The sequence below is a fragment of the Phocoena phocoena genome, chromosome 2 (genome assembly GCF_963924675.1).
Source record: "Phocoena phocoena chromosome 2, mPhoPho1.1, whole genome shotgun sequence".
NCBI lineage: Eukaryota > Metazoa > Chordata > Mammalia > Artiodactyla > Phocoenidae > Phocoena > Phocoena phocoena.
The window spans coordinates 10,954,821-10,970,277 of record NC_089220.1 but is presented as its reverse complement, the minus strand read 5'-3'; the positions used below and the strand labels follow the sequence as shown (position 1 = coordinate 10,970,277).

The following is a 15,457-nucleotide window of genomic DNA, read 5'->3' as shown; positions in this document are numbered from 1 at the left end:
CCCCTGCCTTGCCCCCCTCCCGTGTGATGAGGCTCAAACGAGGCAGCAGAAGGCGAGTGCCTCACCAGAGTTTCTCGGGGTGGGCTCCGGGGAACACGAGTCCCGCACAGGGACTCCGGGAACAGACCAGCCTGGGAACCTTTACATCCCAGATGCCCTCCTAGAAAGCCCCTGTCCCAGAGAAGCCCCACAGTAAGGAAGTTGCTTTCGCCTGTTTAACTCGGCGTCAAACGTGCCTGATGGTTCGGGGGTGAGGCCTAGTAACACTGTTTGGGAAATGACAGTGTCCATTTCCCAGAAGAATCAGCAGGGCACTTGTTAAGAGGAGGCTCCCAGACCCTTTCCCTGGAGAATTTTAAGGGGGAGTGGGTGGACTCAAGGATACGTTTTTCCCTGGTGCCCTCAGTGCTTCTTTTGTTGGGCGAGTTCAGCAAACACTGGCCTGGAGGAAGGTAAATGAGTGTAAAAGAGAGCAAGCATCCTTCCCCCAACTCCCTGGGCACCTGAGGCCTAACCTGAGCTTTAGGAAAGGTCAGCTGGCCTAGGGCCTACCAGGGCCATAGGGTTCCCCACCCATCCTCGCCCCAGCCCCCCAAAGCCCAGAACTGCTCATTCCTGAACATAAAGTCTGGACTGAACAAGGCCAGAGGGGAGCATCTGTCCTCCTGTCTGGCTCCCAGAGCACAGCTGCAGCCTCAGGTGGAGGAAGGTTCCAGGGCCACCCCCCTGGTCCCCTGTCACACTGTCAGGGAACCATGCTACTGCAGGACACCCTGCTGCCTCCTTTGACCACTGCCTGTCTAATGTGGAAACTGGCCTGCTCTTCCCTAGACGGCTGCCCTCGGTCCTCAGGGAACCCAGGGCCATGGCAGAGGCAGGCCAGGGCGTGTGAGCTCCGGGCAGCAGACCCCACCCGCCCTGTAGCTCTTTAGCTCCTAGAGGAACAGGCACTCGGCCCTCATTAAATGTCACCTCCTCAGAGAGGCCTTCTCTGACCACATAGTGCTGAAGTGGCTGCAGCCGCTCCTGTCATGGCTTTCCCCTCTGCAGGCTTCCCGGCTCTAGTTCTACCTTGCAGCGTTTTAAATGTATCTGTGGGCTGGTTTCCCTTCATCTCCTTACCAGGCGCAGGGGGGCAGGGACCGGCACCAGCACCAGGCAAGCCAGGGTGGATGCTCGGGCCTTGCTGAGTGAATGAAGGAATGAAGGAATGAAGCCAACGGTCTCCTCCCTGACCTGGGACCTACCACCTCCACCCTGGGTCTTCCTTCCTGGCCCAGAGCACTCCAGGGTCACAAGGAGCTTTGGCTGAGCCACAGGGACACAGAAAAGGCTTCCAAAACCCGCCAGTCAGTTCCTTCATCCACTAACAGATGCTCTCTTGAGCCCCTACTGTGTGCCCTGGTACAAGCACTGGGGCTTCAGCAGGGAACACAACTGTCAAAGTCTCGACCTTTATGGAACCAACCTTCCAAAGGAGAGACAGACAATGGGCAGAGGGAAAGAACACGGGCAGCCAGGGGGCACTAAGGGTTTAGGATCCTGAGCAAAAGGAAAGAAAAACCGGCATCTCCCAGAAGCTATCTTTGGGAGGGACTTTGGCCTGTGTGTCCTGCTTCTCCCTCCGGGGCAGCTGGCGGCTTAGCAGAGTCTACCCAGCGGGCTCTGACGGCAGGGCTGCTGGGAACACCGAGGGCAGTTAACAGGGTGGGCACCCCGCACCCACGGGCCTGGGAGGGAAGGGGACAAGAGTCCGGGGATCCTTCACGGAATGATTCTCAAATCGGCACAGCCAGTGACAGATCCACCCCCCTGAGCCCTAAAAATGGGGCACCCCCAGGAGCTGTCAGCCCGTCAGGCCGACGCAATCCTGCCCATGAGGCCCAGCTGGGGAGGCACAGGCCACAAGGGCAGCTGCTTTCTGAGGGCAGCTGGGAGCAGGCAAGACAAAGCAGCAGGCGGAATTCAAACAGCCCAATGGGAACGGCCTCATTCACGGCTCCAGAGGAAGCGCTGTTTGAAAAGAGGCTTCAGCAGGCAGCCGGGAGGGCGCGCTGGTCTTGGAGTGGGGCGAGGGCCCCCTCCCCTGACCCCTACCACATCCCGCTGTGTCGCCTTGGACAAGCTACCGCACCCTGCCTGGGCTTCCCTGGAGAGCATGGCACTCTCCCCTAAGCAGGCCACACACCCAGGCTGGGTCCCTGAGGGCCAGCGGAGGGGGAAAGGTCGGGATGGGCCCCATTCATGCACCAAGAGGGAAGGGGTTTAAGACCTCGGCTTTGCCAGGGAGGGAGTAGGTGCTCAGTTCCTGAATGATGATTTGCTTTCTAAATGAATCTTACTTTCTATAAAGGAGGTACCAGAACATTCTCTCAAAAAGCTAGCTTACCAGCTGAATTCAAAATACAAGTAGGAACAGAAACCCCATTTACATCCAACTGTTCAGGAACTGCACTTATACGGCACTTCACTAAGCATTTACTGAATGCCCCAAACCTGCGAAATCACGAGGGGCAAATAACCCATGGAGGCAGCAGGGCCCAGGGGTTAGGATGGGAGGCCCCAGCCTGATGCACAAGTGGGCCCAGCTCACGTGTGCCCCACGCCTGCCCAAGCACAGCCAGAGCCGCCTACACGAACTCAATCTCACCGTCATAAGAGAAATGCAAACCAAAAGTGCCATTTCTCACCCGTGTGTGTGGCCAAGATCAGAAATATCTGTCCACGAGCTGTGCTGGGGAGGGTGTGCGTGACAGGCCCTCCCATGCGTTGTCATCTGTGAGCAGTGCCCTGTCCTGGTGAGCGGTTTCAGAACTGCCACGAAAAAGTAAAATGCCTCTGCCCTTTGACCCAGGGCTCACTCATCTAGCAATGAGCACTCAGGCGATGGGGCAGAGCACTCCCTGCCCCACTGTCCGCACCGGCAGAAGCCAACCACAGGGCAAGAAATACGGTCCACTGTTCTAAGATCTGGACCCCAGAGCCGTTAAAGAAACGAGGCAAGTGATACAGAACTGTCTCCAAAGAGGCAGTGATGTTCAATTTCTCTAAGACACGGTGTTCCGTGAAAGGAGCCGAGGGCAGAACGATATGGGCAGAAGAGACCCCCACACACACGCTCCCTGTGTTTTGCACAAAACACCCCGAGAGAGGGGGCAGGGGCAATATAGGAGTAGGGGATTTTTTTTAATAAAGGTTATTATGGGATTATATCAAATCATATGTGTGAAACTTGTGAAAGTTGTAAAGCGCTACAGAATTTCAAGAATCTTTCATTCAATTAAAAAAAAAAAAAAAGTTAAAAAGGAAAAAAAAAAACACCTCCAGAGAAAGAGACTGCCAAGAACACATGTCCCTGAGTGACCGGAACTCAAGAACAAGAAGGAAACGGACTGACTTTTCATTGTGTATTTTGAGTCCTTTTCATTGTGTATTTTGACTCCTCTGGGTTTTATTTTAACATATGCATGTATTTAATATTCAAAAAGATAAAACAATAAATGTTAATGAATAACAGCACCATGATTGCTCATGGAGACTCGGCATTTTCAGGAAACCCAGCACAACCTCCTCTTGAATCTCAGAACTTAAAAAAAAGGGAAGTATCATCTGGCATTAATGTAATTTTCTCAGGCTCCCCATCCATAAAATAGGTGAGGACAGCAGCCCCGCCCCCCAAGGGGCTGTAAGAGTCCCACAGGCCGGGTGTGAAGGGAGATGCTGGGAGGCACCAGGCAGGGTAGCCCCTCCTTAGCCGTGCCCGCCGGACCCACACACACCTCACACCCAGGCAGGATGAGCAGTTAGCATCCCTCCCGGACTTCAGGGTCACTCAAAAACTGCCCAGGCCGGGGACACTCGACCTGCAAATGCCAAAGATCTGGGAACAAAAAGGCATTCGTGGGCGGAAGCCCACTCCCCCCTCACCAAGGACGGCAACCACCGTTCACAGAGCTCCAGGCACGGTATGCACCTGCGTACGGACATTTTTAAGGCTCATAACCCTGAGCTAACACTGCCATTATCCTCGCTTTAAAGATGAGGGCACTGAGGCACATGCCCAGGGTCACATGGGTGGCCTGTTGTAGACCCAGGCCTGGGACCCAGGCAGGCTCATCCACAGACAGCAGCGCCCAGATGGCCGTCTTCTCCCGTGGGAAGCCCAGTTTGCTCCCTCGGAAGCTGTTGGAAGGTGTTTACTTGCAAGGCTGGGTATGGACAGTCCCGATGCACAGCTGCAAAGAAAACCTAAGTCAGCACCTCTCCCCACCCCCACGCCCCCAAAACGGTGCCAGATCCAGACATGAAGACAAACAGAAAAATACCCACTCACAGACCAGCAGCACTTAACCTAGGAAAAGGTTCTCCTTCCTCCCCACTATGAATCTCCCAAAAGAATCCCGGCACAGAATAATGCTAAACCATCCCAGCAAAAACGAACCTTCTGGATTCCTTCATTTAAAGAAAGGAATGGGGACTTCCCTGGCAGTCCAATGGTTAAGACTCCGCACTTCCACTGCAGGGGGTGCAGGTTCGATCCCTGGTCGGGGAACTAAGATCCCACGTGTCGCACAGCAAAAAATAAAAGAAAATAAAAATAAAGACAGGAATATAGGCCCTGAGGGGCCCTGAGGGGAAGGGACGGCCTGGGGGTACCCTGGAGGCCAGGGTACTGTTAACACCAAACTCCCAGCTCCCTCCTTCTGGAGCCTCCAAGAGCCCAGGCCTAAGCTGGGCAAAGAACTTCTTAATAAACAAGGCAGCCACATCCCCAGGTGTAGAGACCTGGGGTCTGGGCTCAGGGAAGCCCTCCACTCTGAATGCAATTCCCTCATATGCCCCAGGTCTCAGTTTCCCCATTCTGCCACCCTGAGCTACAGGGAGGATGACGTGAGATGAGGTTCCAGGAAGGATGATGTGAGATGAGGTTCCAGCATTAAAGTCAGGTAGGGCTTCCCTGGTGGCGCAGTGGTTGAGAGTCCTCCTGCCGATGCAGGGGACATGGGTTCGTGCCCCAGTCCAGGAAGATCCCACATGCCGCGGAGCGGCTGGGCCCGTGAGCCACGGCCGCTGAGCCTGTGTGTCCGGAGCCTGTGCTCCACAACGGGAGAGGCCACAACAGTGAGAGGCCCGCGTACCACAAAAAAAAAAAAAAAAAAGTCAGGTAACACGACAGTAAAGACAGAGGTTCACCCACGTTCTACACCAAAATGCTTTGTGATGTCCTGTGCCTTTCTACCACCTCCTGCAACACAAGTTCAGCCGCAGGAAAGAGGAGTGGGGGTGTGAGGCGTTGGAGGGCTGACACAGAAAACGCGGACAAAGGGAACCAGGTCAGCCAGCCTTTCCACACGGGGCACTGTGGAGAACTAAGAAAACTAAAAATTAAAAAATCACCCAACATGCACTTCCCTGGTGGCACAGTGGTTAAGAATCTGCCTGCCAGTGCAGGGGACACGGGTTCGAGCCCTGGTCCGGGAAGATCCCATATGCCGCGGAGCAACTAAGCCTGTGCGCCACAACTGCTGAGCCCGCGGGCCTAGAGCCCGTGCTCCACAACAAGAGAAGCCACTGCAATGAGAAGCCCACGCACCGCAACTAGAGAAAGCCCGCGCACAGCAATGAAGACCCAACGCAGCAAAAAAAAAAAAAAAATTACCAGACATTTCCAACTAACAGCTTTACTTCTCTGCTCCCCGCCTGAAGTTCCTTCTGGACTTCTCAAAAAGGCACAAAGGGAGATGTGAGGGAGCTGCAAGCGTGCTCCAGTGTGAGGGGAAGGGGAAGGGAGGTAGGAGGGTAAGAGAACACCAGAGCCGTCCCCGTGGAGAGGGAAGACACGCAGAAGAGGGGCGGGAACAAACAGTGCCACGAAAAACAAGCTGAGTCAAGGCCCATCTGTCGAGCAGCCAGAAAGCCCATCCCATCGAGGTGCACCAGGGTCCAAAGGGTTGGCCCTCACGCCTGCTAAGGTGTCCCAGCGGGACCTGCTCCAACGGCCCACGGATGCCTGCAGCGGGTGATGACCCTCAGAGAGCAGACATTACACCTGCTGAGGTCACATCTCAGCCTTGCAAGGAAGTGTCTCCAAGACAAAACGGCAGCAGCTGGACCCCGTGAAGATAATGAGGGGGTCCGCCCAACTGTCGGAGATGCCCAAGGAGAAAGGACTTGCTTTCCGTGTGGGTCTCAAGGTGCCCAGGTTGGATCCATTCTAGAAATTGAACAAAAGGAACAAAAGTATGGAGGCTGCTCCGTCTCATGCCATATCCCCGTCTGTAAAACAAAGGGGCTGGGGGGACTTCCCTGGCGGTCCAGTGGTTAAGACTCGGCGCTTCCATTGCAGGGGGCACAGGTTTGATCCCTGATTGGGGAACTAAGATCCCGCAAGCCAGGCGGTGTGGCCAAAAAAAACAGGGGCATGGGAGCGGTGGGGGTCAGGGTCGGGGGGCTGGTGAGATGATCTCCCACACCCCTTCCTGCTCTAAGATTTTTACAAGGCCTGACTGACATTCGACTAAACAAACAACTCATCCCGATCCACTCAGGTCATCCTGTCTGCCACTGCCACTGCCCCAAACATTCGGAGCAGAGCCTCAAGCCATTTTCAAACATCTCTGGACTTCTTAACTATGGAACTCACAGACAATTCATCACCCATCCAAATGGGAGCGCTGCACCCCCGGATTGTGAAAGTCAAACACATGACAATGTCCATCTACACCCCCTTCTCGGCCACTGAAACTGCACCAGCATTCACATCAAACACGAGAGCAGCAAAAGACTCCGGCCACTCTCTCGAGGGTGGGAGTGTTTTGCACCCAGTACAAAAACGCGGCCACCAGGGGGCGCTGCCCTGAAAGTAATAAAGGAGAGAAGAAACAGAAAAATTCTTTTTGGTGTTTTCTTTTCCTTCCCAAGCTTAAGTGACAAAATATCTAAAGCACCCCTGATGAAAACACAAAGTGGGTTTCCTGAGGTTCTAGAATGACCCAGATGTTTCCCTTCCTCTCTTTGAAGCCCATTTGGCCAGAAGAACGCAACTAGACTTTGAACACAATAACCCCTTCAGAGAAATCAACACTCCGTTCTGGATTTCCCCCAGAACGGTTGACATCACGGCTTGCCCTGAAGCCCCCTCTTTAAAGACAGGAGGGTCCACGGGGAGGGAAAGCCAATCCGCAAGTCCAGCCTGAGGACCCAGCCACAAGTCTCGGCTGGAACTGTTTTGCGAGAGCCTCCTAATTACCAAGCAAAACATACCAACCAGATGACAAGCCTCATGCTTTAAGCTGCAGACACAGGATGACACAAATACAGAGAGACCTCAGGAAAAAGGGTGCAAGGTATCAGTGGGGATTTCCCAAGTCTTAGATGACTGCAGGGGGAGCTCGGGCACCTAACACCAGCACCAGACTTCGAGAACACGTCAAAGGGGCTTCTCCACATTTCTTCAGTGTCTAGGGCACATTTTCCACAAGTGTGCGTATCTGCGGTGCAATGTTCAAGTGCCCCTTTTTGACGCTGCAAAAGTCTTCAGACCCACTTTCAAAGCTCTGGCTGCAAGTTCCTCCCGGTTTCCTTGTGAATTCCCTGGCCACTCGGCATGCCCTACTGACCATGAAAAGCTTACTTTCTCCTGGGGAAGCCAGCATGAGAGAAGGCAGCCAACTCCATCCCCAGACCAAGGGATGCAGAGCCAGGAGCTGTTTTATACAAGGTGCGCCCCTCTGGCGGTGGGGAGAAGAGCTCCTGGGCGGCTGGAACAAGGCAAAGAAGCAACAGGCCCGGGGGACAGGCATGAGGGGCACAGAGGTACTGCCAGGCCAGCCTGCGCGGGCCAGCTCAGACTGGCCACTTGCTCCGCACACCAGGAGATAAGGAAACCCAATTGTTCAATTCATCATTATGTTTGGTGACCCAACAGGGACAAAAATGCAAGTGGGACCCATTTTCGAGAATCAAACCTACCAAGTGGAGACACTGCATAACAAAAGGGTTTTCCCCCTAGAGTTTGCAAAAGGCTTGAGGAGCTTGATTCTCTCAGGCTTTCACTGAGAGCAGGATTTAACTAACAGCTTCTCAGAGGCAAAGCCACCGTGGTGGAACAAGGTGAGGCATACCTGACCCAAGACTGGATGCATCTGTAATGGACTAAGAATGCAATCTTATTAAAACACCAGGAGTCTCCCGCACTGAGGACCAGCATGGGGAGGTGGGGCGGGGGGGTGGAGCCCAGAGGGAGAAAAGCCATTCTACACCGCAAGCATCTACCCAGCACCTCCTCTGCACCAGCCACTCCCTAGCTGTGGGACCCGGGGCCAGGTACCCCATCTCTCTGCAGATGGATTCCCCTTCTTAGACACGTGGCCCTGAATCACCAACCCAGCCAATTCCCAAGGCTGGTGCGAGGCTCTAATGAGACAGCAAATCACATACATGCCAAGTATTGCTAGTCGCTTCAAAGAGGCTTAATCCAGTGACATGCAATGACAGCTTCTTGCAAAGAGAGCTGCACCGGCGGGGCACATAGTAGGTGGTCCGCAAACATACAAACACTGGTGCCCTTCTCCATGAAGGGAAGCGGACGAAGGAAAAAAAACACTCCAGTCCAAAAGTAACCTCCAGCCACAGGCAGACAGCGTGGACCCCCCGATTTCCCAGGTCCCTCTGCCACCTTTAGCAGCGCTCCCACCGTGCCCTGGGGAGCCAGGGGTCTCCCCACCCGGGGTCCCAGTGCACCTGAGAGCCCTGGTCCGTGCCACACCGCCCATACTGGCCACTGCTTCTCTCGAACACAGCCGGCGGCCACCACCGCCACCTGGCTACTCGGACTCAGTGTCCCCGCGAACCGCTCCTTTCCGTTTCGCTCTAACCTCCCAAAACAGCCGCCGAGGCTGAACTGGGCTCAGGCCGGGGGTCCCCGGACGCCGGAGCCCCGTCTCTCCATACCTGCACAGCTCGGCGAAGGCCTGGAAATTCAGCTTCTTGATTTTCTTCTCGCTCAGCCAGTAGCCAACTCTCTTCCCTTTCAGAAAGGTCTGCATCTTCCTTTTCGGGCGGGGAGCTGGGGTCCGGAGGAAATCGCCCACAGGCCGAGTCTGGCGGCCCCGCGCGCGCCGCGAGCTTGCGGGCACCTCCTCCCGGCGGCGGGGACGCGGAACGGGGCTACGGGCGCGCAGTCCTGCCGGGAGGGGCGGGCCGGGGCGGGGCGGGCGCCCAGGCGGAGGGAGCGGCGCTCAGCGCGGCATTCCACTGGCTGCAGCCGCGTCGGGGCCGCCCGCGCCGCCGCCGCCCACGCCCCCGCCGCCAGCCGGGCTCCCGGCGCGCAAGTTCGCGAGCGCCAGGCCGGGCCGGGGAGGAGAGGAGGGAGGCCCTCCCTCGCCGGCGCCGCCCAGCCCACCGCCCTCCCGGCGCTCGGGACCGAGAAACACGCCCTCCAGCGGCGGCCACGGCGGATCGCCCCCGCGCTCTGGCTGCGCGCCGCCTCCGAGTTCCTCCTCCTCTCCCTCCCTCTCGCTCTCGCCCGCGGTCCCCACTCCGAGTCCCCGGCGGCGCGTTCGGCCGATCCGACCCGGGCGCGTGCCCTTCCCGGCGCGCTCGGACCCCGGCGTGGCGCACGCGGCCGCCCGCTCCCCCCGCCCAGTCGTCCTCACCCACCGCTGCCGCCACTTCCTCCTCGTCCCCGTCCTCGGCCTAGCCCGCAGCCCGCCGGCGCCGCCGTGCTGACCCGGCCGGGCGGCCCGCAGGACCCCGCCGGGGCGGAGGAAGCGCGGCCGCGCCGGCCGCTAGGGGGCAGCACCGCCCGCCGCCTCTTAAAGGCGCCGCGCCTTCCCCCCCTAGTCCTTTGGTGCGTGTTTGTGTCGAGGCTCTGGCTGTTGAACTTGGGGACTGAGGGCGCGGGACTGAATTTAGGGCAGCCCTTCCCAAGTGCTTTTACTTTTTAAAGAAGCGAGAGGAGTCGTGGTGTGGGCATTTTCTGCTTGTCCTTTGGGAGTGATCGAGCCACTGAGTTTCATTCATCAAAAGCATCTCTGTACCCCCAGCACTATTCAGTCCCAACTGCTGCAGAGGGCGCGGGAGGATGGGGGCGCGGGGGGGGCGCGGCGGATGCAGGCAATAAATGAGATCATCTGTCTTCCCCGGAGGAGACAGACCCAGGCCCAGGATGGGGGCCCCTAGGGTGGGGACATGAACACCCAGGGGCCTTCTCAGGCTTAGGAAGTTAACCACCAATCACACTCTGGGCCCCCTCCAACGGAGGGGGTGAGGGGAGAGACTAGAAGTATCAGGGATCAGGGTGGGACACTCCCAGAAGACACTTTCCTTTCAGGGTGCAGGGCGGCCGCAGCCTCAGCGCTCTTGATTCATTAACCCCACCCTGCCTGCCCAAGCCCTGTGAGGCGGTAGGGAAGCATCCTGCCTTCAAAGAGCCTGAGAGAAATGGGCATCTCTCCCCAGGCCCCGGCAGAAAAAATGAATGGGGGGTGGGAGGGGTCTCAGATTTTCAGGGAAGACATTTAAGCTGACCTTGAAAAATAAGGAGGATGTTGACGGGCCTGAGAAGGGGGAATAGCTTGAATAGAGGCAGGGAGAAATGGAAAACAAAGTTGTTAGGGGTGACAGACTCTCCTTGACCAAACTGGAGCTCATTCTTTAAGGCCCAGCCCTAGGCTCCTGCCTTCTTCCCCTAATTACAGCTTCCCCCATCCTTCTTCCTGCAGGGCTTCCCAGTTGCAACCAGGTGAAGCTTGTCCACACCTGACTCGGAGTGAGCACACAGGTCCTCTGTGTCCACCTCTCAGCTAGCTCCACCCTTCCCCCATCTCCCCTCCCCTTGCACCCCTGCTGGGTGACCTTGCAGTCCACTCACCCTCTCTGGGCCTCAGGTCCTCCCTCTTACCTTAGGAGGTAAGCCCTGCCTCATGAGAGCACTTCAGGCTGCAAAAGACCAGTGGCTATGAGGTCTAAAATGTATGGTGTTATGAGGGGGTGTGGTGCAGAGTGGGGACAGAAGGAGAGGAGAGATGTCTCTCGTTGAAATGGGAAGAACAGTCTTTGGCTTTAGAAAGACCTGGCTTGAGGTGGTGGCGGGGGTGGGGTGGGGGGGTCCTAGTTCAGTTCCTCCCAGCTTGGACAAGTCACTTAAGTCCTGCCTCTGAGCTCTGGGTGGAGAAAGTAATGCTTGCCTTAAAGAATTGTGGTGAACCTGAGAAATATTTGGGGAGGATTAAGACAGGGTATTCGACTGGTCCTCAGCAGGTCATCAGACATGGGGCTTGTTACTGTCTCACCCAAGGACTCTTCTTTTTAAACTGAAGTATAATTGACTTGCAATATTATATTAGTTTCAGGTGTACAACATAATGATTCAGTAAATTCCGAATTGATCACCATGATAAGTCTAGTTACCATCTGGCACCGTACAAAGTGATTACAATATGATGGACTATATTATTGACTACATTCCCTGTGCTGTTATTTATTTTAGAGCTGGAAGTTTGTCCCTCTTAATCTCCGTCACCTATTTTGCCCATTCCCCGCCCCCTCCCTGCAACCACAACTTTGTTCTCTGCATCTATTAGTCTGTTTCCGTCTTATTACGTTTGTTCATTTGTTTTGTTCTCTTAGATTCACCATATAAATAAAATCATATGGTGTTTGCCTTTCTCTGTCTGATTTATTTCACTTACATGATAACCTCTAGGTTCATCCATGTTGTCACAAACAGTAAGATTCTTCCTTATGGCTGAGTAATATTCGTGTGTGTGTGTGTGTGTGTGTGTGTGTGTGTGTGTGTACCACGTCTTTATCCATTCATCTATGAATGGACACTTAAGTTGCTTCTATACAAGGATTATTTTTTTAATTTTTATTTTATATTAGAGTATAATCGATTTATAATATTGTGTTAGTTTCAGGGGTACAGCAAAGTGATTCAGTTATACTATATGTATATCCATTCTTTTTCAGATTCTTTTCCCATATAGGTTATTATAGAATATTGAGTAGACTTCCCTGTGTTATACAGTAGGTCCTTGCTGATTATCTATTTTTATATATAGTAGTGTGTATACGTAAGGATTCTTAACTTGAGGCTCAATTAAGTCCCCTCCTTACCCCACCCCAGGACTCCAGAACCCCTGCAGCTGCCAGAAATTATATGTATAATGACCGTAGCTTTCAACAAACTCTCAGAGTCTGAGTCACTATTTACTCCAACTTCCTGTCTTAGCAATGAAGCAATGGACCCAGAGAGGGAAAAGGATTTGCCCAATATCACAGAGCAGATAAGAGGGAAAGCTAGAACCAGCATCCCAAGGTCAAGAGGCCCCTCACCCCCATGGCTCACCATCATTCTGGAGATGGGAGGGATGTGAGAGGAGAGGGACAGGTTGTGAGGGTCAGGACCCCTGCCCAGGGTAAATAAGGATCCTCCCATGCATTGGTAAGACGAGGGACCTACCCACACTTCTCTGGAACCCTGGGCAGTTCATGGCCTCAAACCTCCTCTCCACTAAGCATGGGAAACTATACATTTTTACTTCTGTTTTAATTTGTTGGTCATCCCTCAGGGAGCTCCAGGGCTAGAACCACCCTTCAGAGCTGTCCCACCTTAACCGAGGGAGTGGGCCTTTCTGCCTGCCCCATCCCTGCTCAATCAACCAGACTTTGAATATGGGCTGACCTAAGGAAGGGGCACAATCTCGGGCCAAATATTCCTCAGATTCACCACTTTCTCCTTTCTTTCAGTGCCACAGAGCCCATCAACCCTTCCCCAAAACCCTTGCCCACTTCTCTGTGCCCACTAGTTCAGTTAGTCTGTTCTCCACCCTTCAGCCAGAGCAGTCTTCAGAATGTAAGTCAGATTTGATCAGTCCAATCAGACTGCACCATTGCCCTCCCCGCACCCCACGCTGCTGAAGTGGCTTTCTACTGTACTTGGGGTAAAACCAAAACTCCCTGATAAGGCCAAGGCCTCCCACCCTCATCTCCCACCACCTTCCTCTCACCCTGCTGCCTCCTCTTGTGGTCCTTGCTGTCCCCAGAGCCTTTAGCTATGCAGCCCTTTTTTTTCTGGAATGTTCTTCCCTCTCTTTGCTTATTAACTCATCCACCAGCTCTGAGCCCAGGTGTCCCTTCCTGGCATCTCAACCATCTAGCTCTCTGCACCTCCAATGAGGATCGTCATCCCACTTGCCCCTTTGAGTGGTATACTTGACTAATGTTTATCTCACCACTAGACTGTAAGCCCCTTGAGGGCAGGGACTGTGCTTTTCTCTGCTCACCATTGTTCCCATAACGCAACAGTAGATAATATTTGGGACTTCCCTGGTGGCGCAGTGGTTAAGAATCCACCTGCCAATGCAGGGGACGTGGGTTCAATCCTTGCTCCAGGAAGATCCCACAGGCTGCGGAGCAACAAAGCCCGTGGGCCCCAACTACTGAGCCCACGTGCCACAACTACTGAAGCCCATGAGCCTAGAGCCCGTGCTCTGCAACAAGAGAAGCCACCACAGTGAGAAGCCCGCACACCACAACGAAGAGTAGCCCCCGCTCACCGCAACTAGAGAAAGCCCGCGCCCAGCAAGGAAGACCCAACGCAGCCAAAAATTTTTAATTAATAATTTTTAAAACACAGTAGATAATACTGGCTGAGCGCTATCTGGATTCTAGAGGAAGCCAAACTGCCTCTAACAGTTCCCTACCTACAGAAGTGCTCATTAAAGTGACTGATTAAATGAACCTCAGGTAAGTCCCTCCAGGTGGTCCCTGACCTCTCTGAAGTGGGAAACTCCAGAAGGGAAGTCTGGAGACATCTACATTCCCTTTGGGAGGCAGATGAACCATTAAGGGATTAAATGGGGTAGTGTGTGTCCATGGCTTAGGGCCATCTGGGAGAGGATTCTGGAGCAGGGAGAGGAACAGTAGAGAGAGGGCCTTGGGGAGGAAGGGCATCTCCTACTTGGGAAGTAGGGAAGGCCTCCTAACCCCAATCCTTCCTCTGGGGGAGGAGGCTTTGGGAGGTGAGACAATGTAGTGATGGAGAATTTAGACGTAGGGTTCAGCCAATAGACCAGAATTATAGCTGTGTGACCTTGTGTAAGCTTCTTAACCTCTCTGAGCCTTGCTTGCCTCACCTGAGAACCATAAGATGGTGTCCATTTGTAGGAGACTGGTTAAGTAAACCCATTCTTCAACAGTCTGACACAAAGTTAAATGTGCTAGCTCAAGATAGCTAAAGTGGGGCTTCCCTGGTGGCGCAGTGGTTGAGAGTCCACCTGCCGATGCTAAGGGGACGTGGGTTCGTGCCCCAGTCTAGGAGGATCCTACATGCCGTGGAGCAGCTGGGCCCGTGAGCCATGGCCGCTGAGCCTGCGCTCCGCAACGAGAGAGGCCACAACAGTGAGAGGCATGAGTATTTATTATCTGTGTGACTGGGAGCAAGTTAATACATCTGTCTAAACCTCAGTTTGATCTTCTTTTTTTTTTTTTTTTTTTTTTTTTTGCGGTACGCGGGCCTCTCGCTGTTGTGGCCTCTCCCGTTGCAGAGCACAGGTTCCGGTCGCACAGGCTCAGCGGCCATGGCTCACGGGCCCAGCCGCTCCGCGGCATGTGGGATCTTCCCGGACCGGGGCACGAACCCGCGTCCCCTGCATCGGCAAGCGGACTCTCAACCGCTGTGCCACCAGGGAAGCCCTGATCATCTATTATGTGGGAGTGATTATCAAATGTAGCTCACAAGGTTAGCGAGAAGTTTGAATGAGTCTAAATTCATAAAGGACTGTATCAGACACGTCTTATTGAGTGTTAGCCACCATCATCCATAAGTGGACCCCTATGGCCATTTAAATAATCAAATAGGATAATATCTGTTCATTCACTCAATCAGTAAATATTTATTAAGTATCTGCTATGTGCCAGGAACTATTCTAGGCACTAGGGCTACTGCAGTGATGAAAACACTGCAAAAATAGGAGGCAGATGGATCCCCCCCCAACCCCCTGTCCTTGTGGAGCTTATATTCTCATAAATGACCTAGTACATTAGTAAGTGATACATGTTACAAAAAAATAATAAAGTGTACAAGGAAGATGGGAAATGGCGGATCGCCATCTTAATCCAGTAGTCAGGGTAAATCCCACTGGAAGGTGACATCTAGCCAAACTGTGACAAAGGTGAGCAAGCAAGTCATGCGGATACCTGGGGTTAGAGCTCTCAGGCAGAGGAAGAGCGACTGCTCTCAGATAGCCTTGGTGTTGACAAGGGACAGTCAGGAGGCTAGATGGGCTGCAACAGAATGAGCAACGGAGGAGGAACAGGAAGTGAGTCCACAAAGAGACCACACACGGCTCCTGGGCCACTGCAAGGATGCTGCCTTTCAGTCGGAGCAAGATGGGATTCCTTGGAGGAATACAGGACCAGGATCACTCTGCTACTGTGTGGAGGAGAGACT

At 54.1% G+C, this 15,457-nt stretch overlaps 1 protein-coding gene across 1 annotated transcript in view; it reads right to left on the bottom strand.

Moving 5' to 3' along the window:
• The window catches only part of ITPK1 (inositol-tetrakisphosphate 1-kinase), a 163,747-nt gene extending 154,572 nt beyond the window's left edge, over window positions 1–9,175 (bottom strand). Inside the window, exon 1 of the mRNA XM_065871440.1 lies at window positions 8,953–9,175. Within this exon, the coding sequence (XP_065727512.1) occupies window positions 8,953–9,047 (95 nt within the window). The 5' untranslated portion in view covers window positions 9,048–9,175. The remainder of the gene's footprint in view (window positions 1–8,952) is intronic.
• Window positions 9,176–15,457: the final 6,282 nt, after the last annotated feature.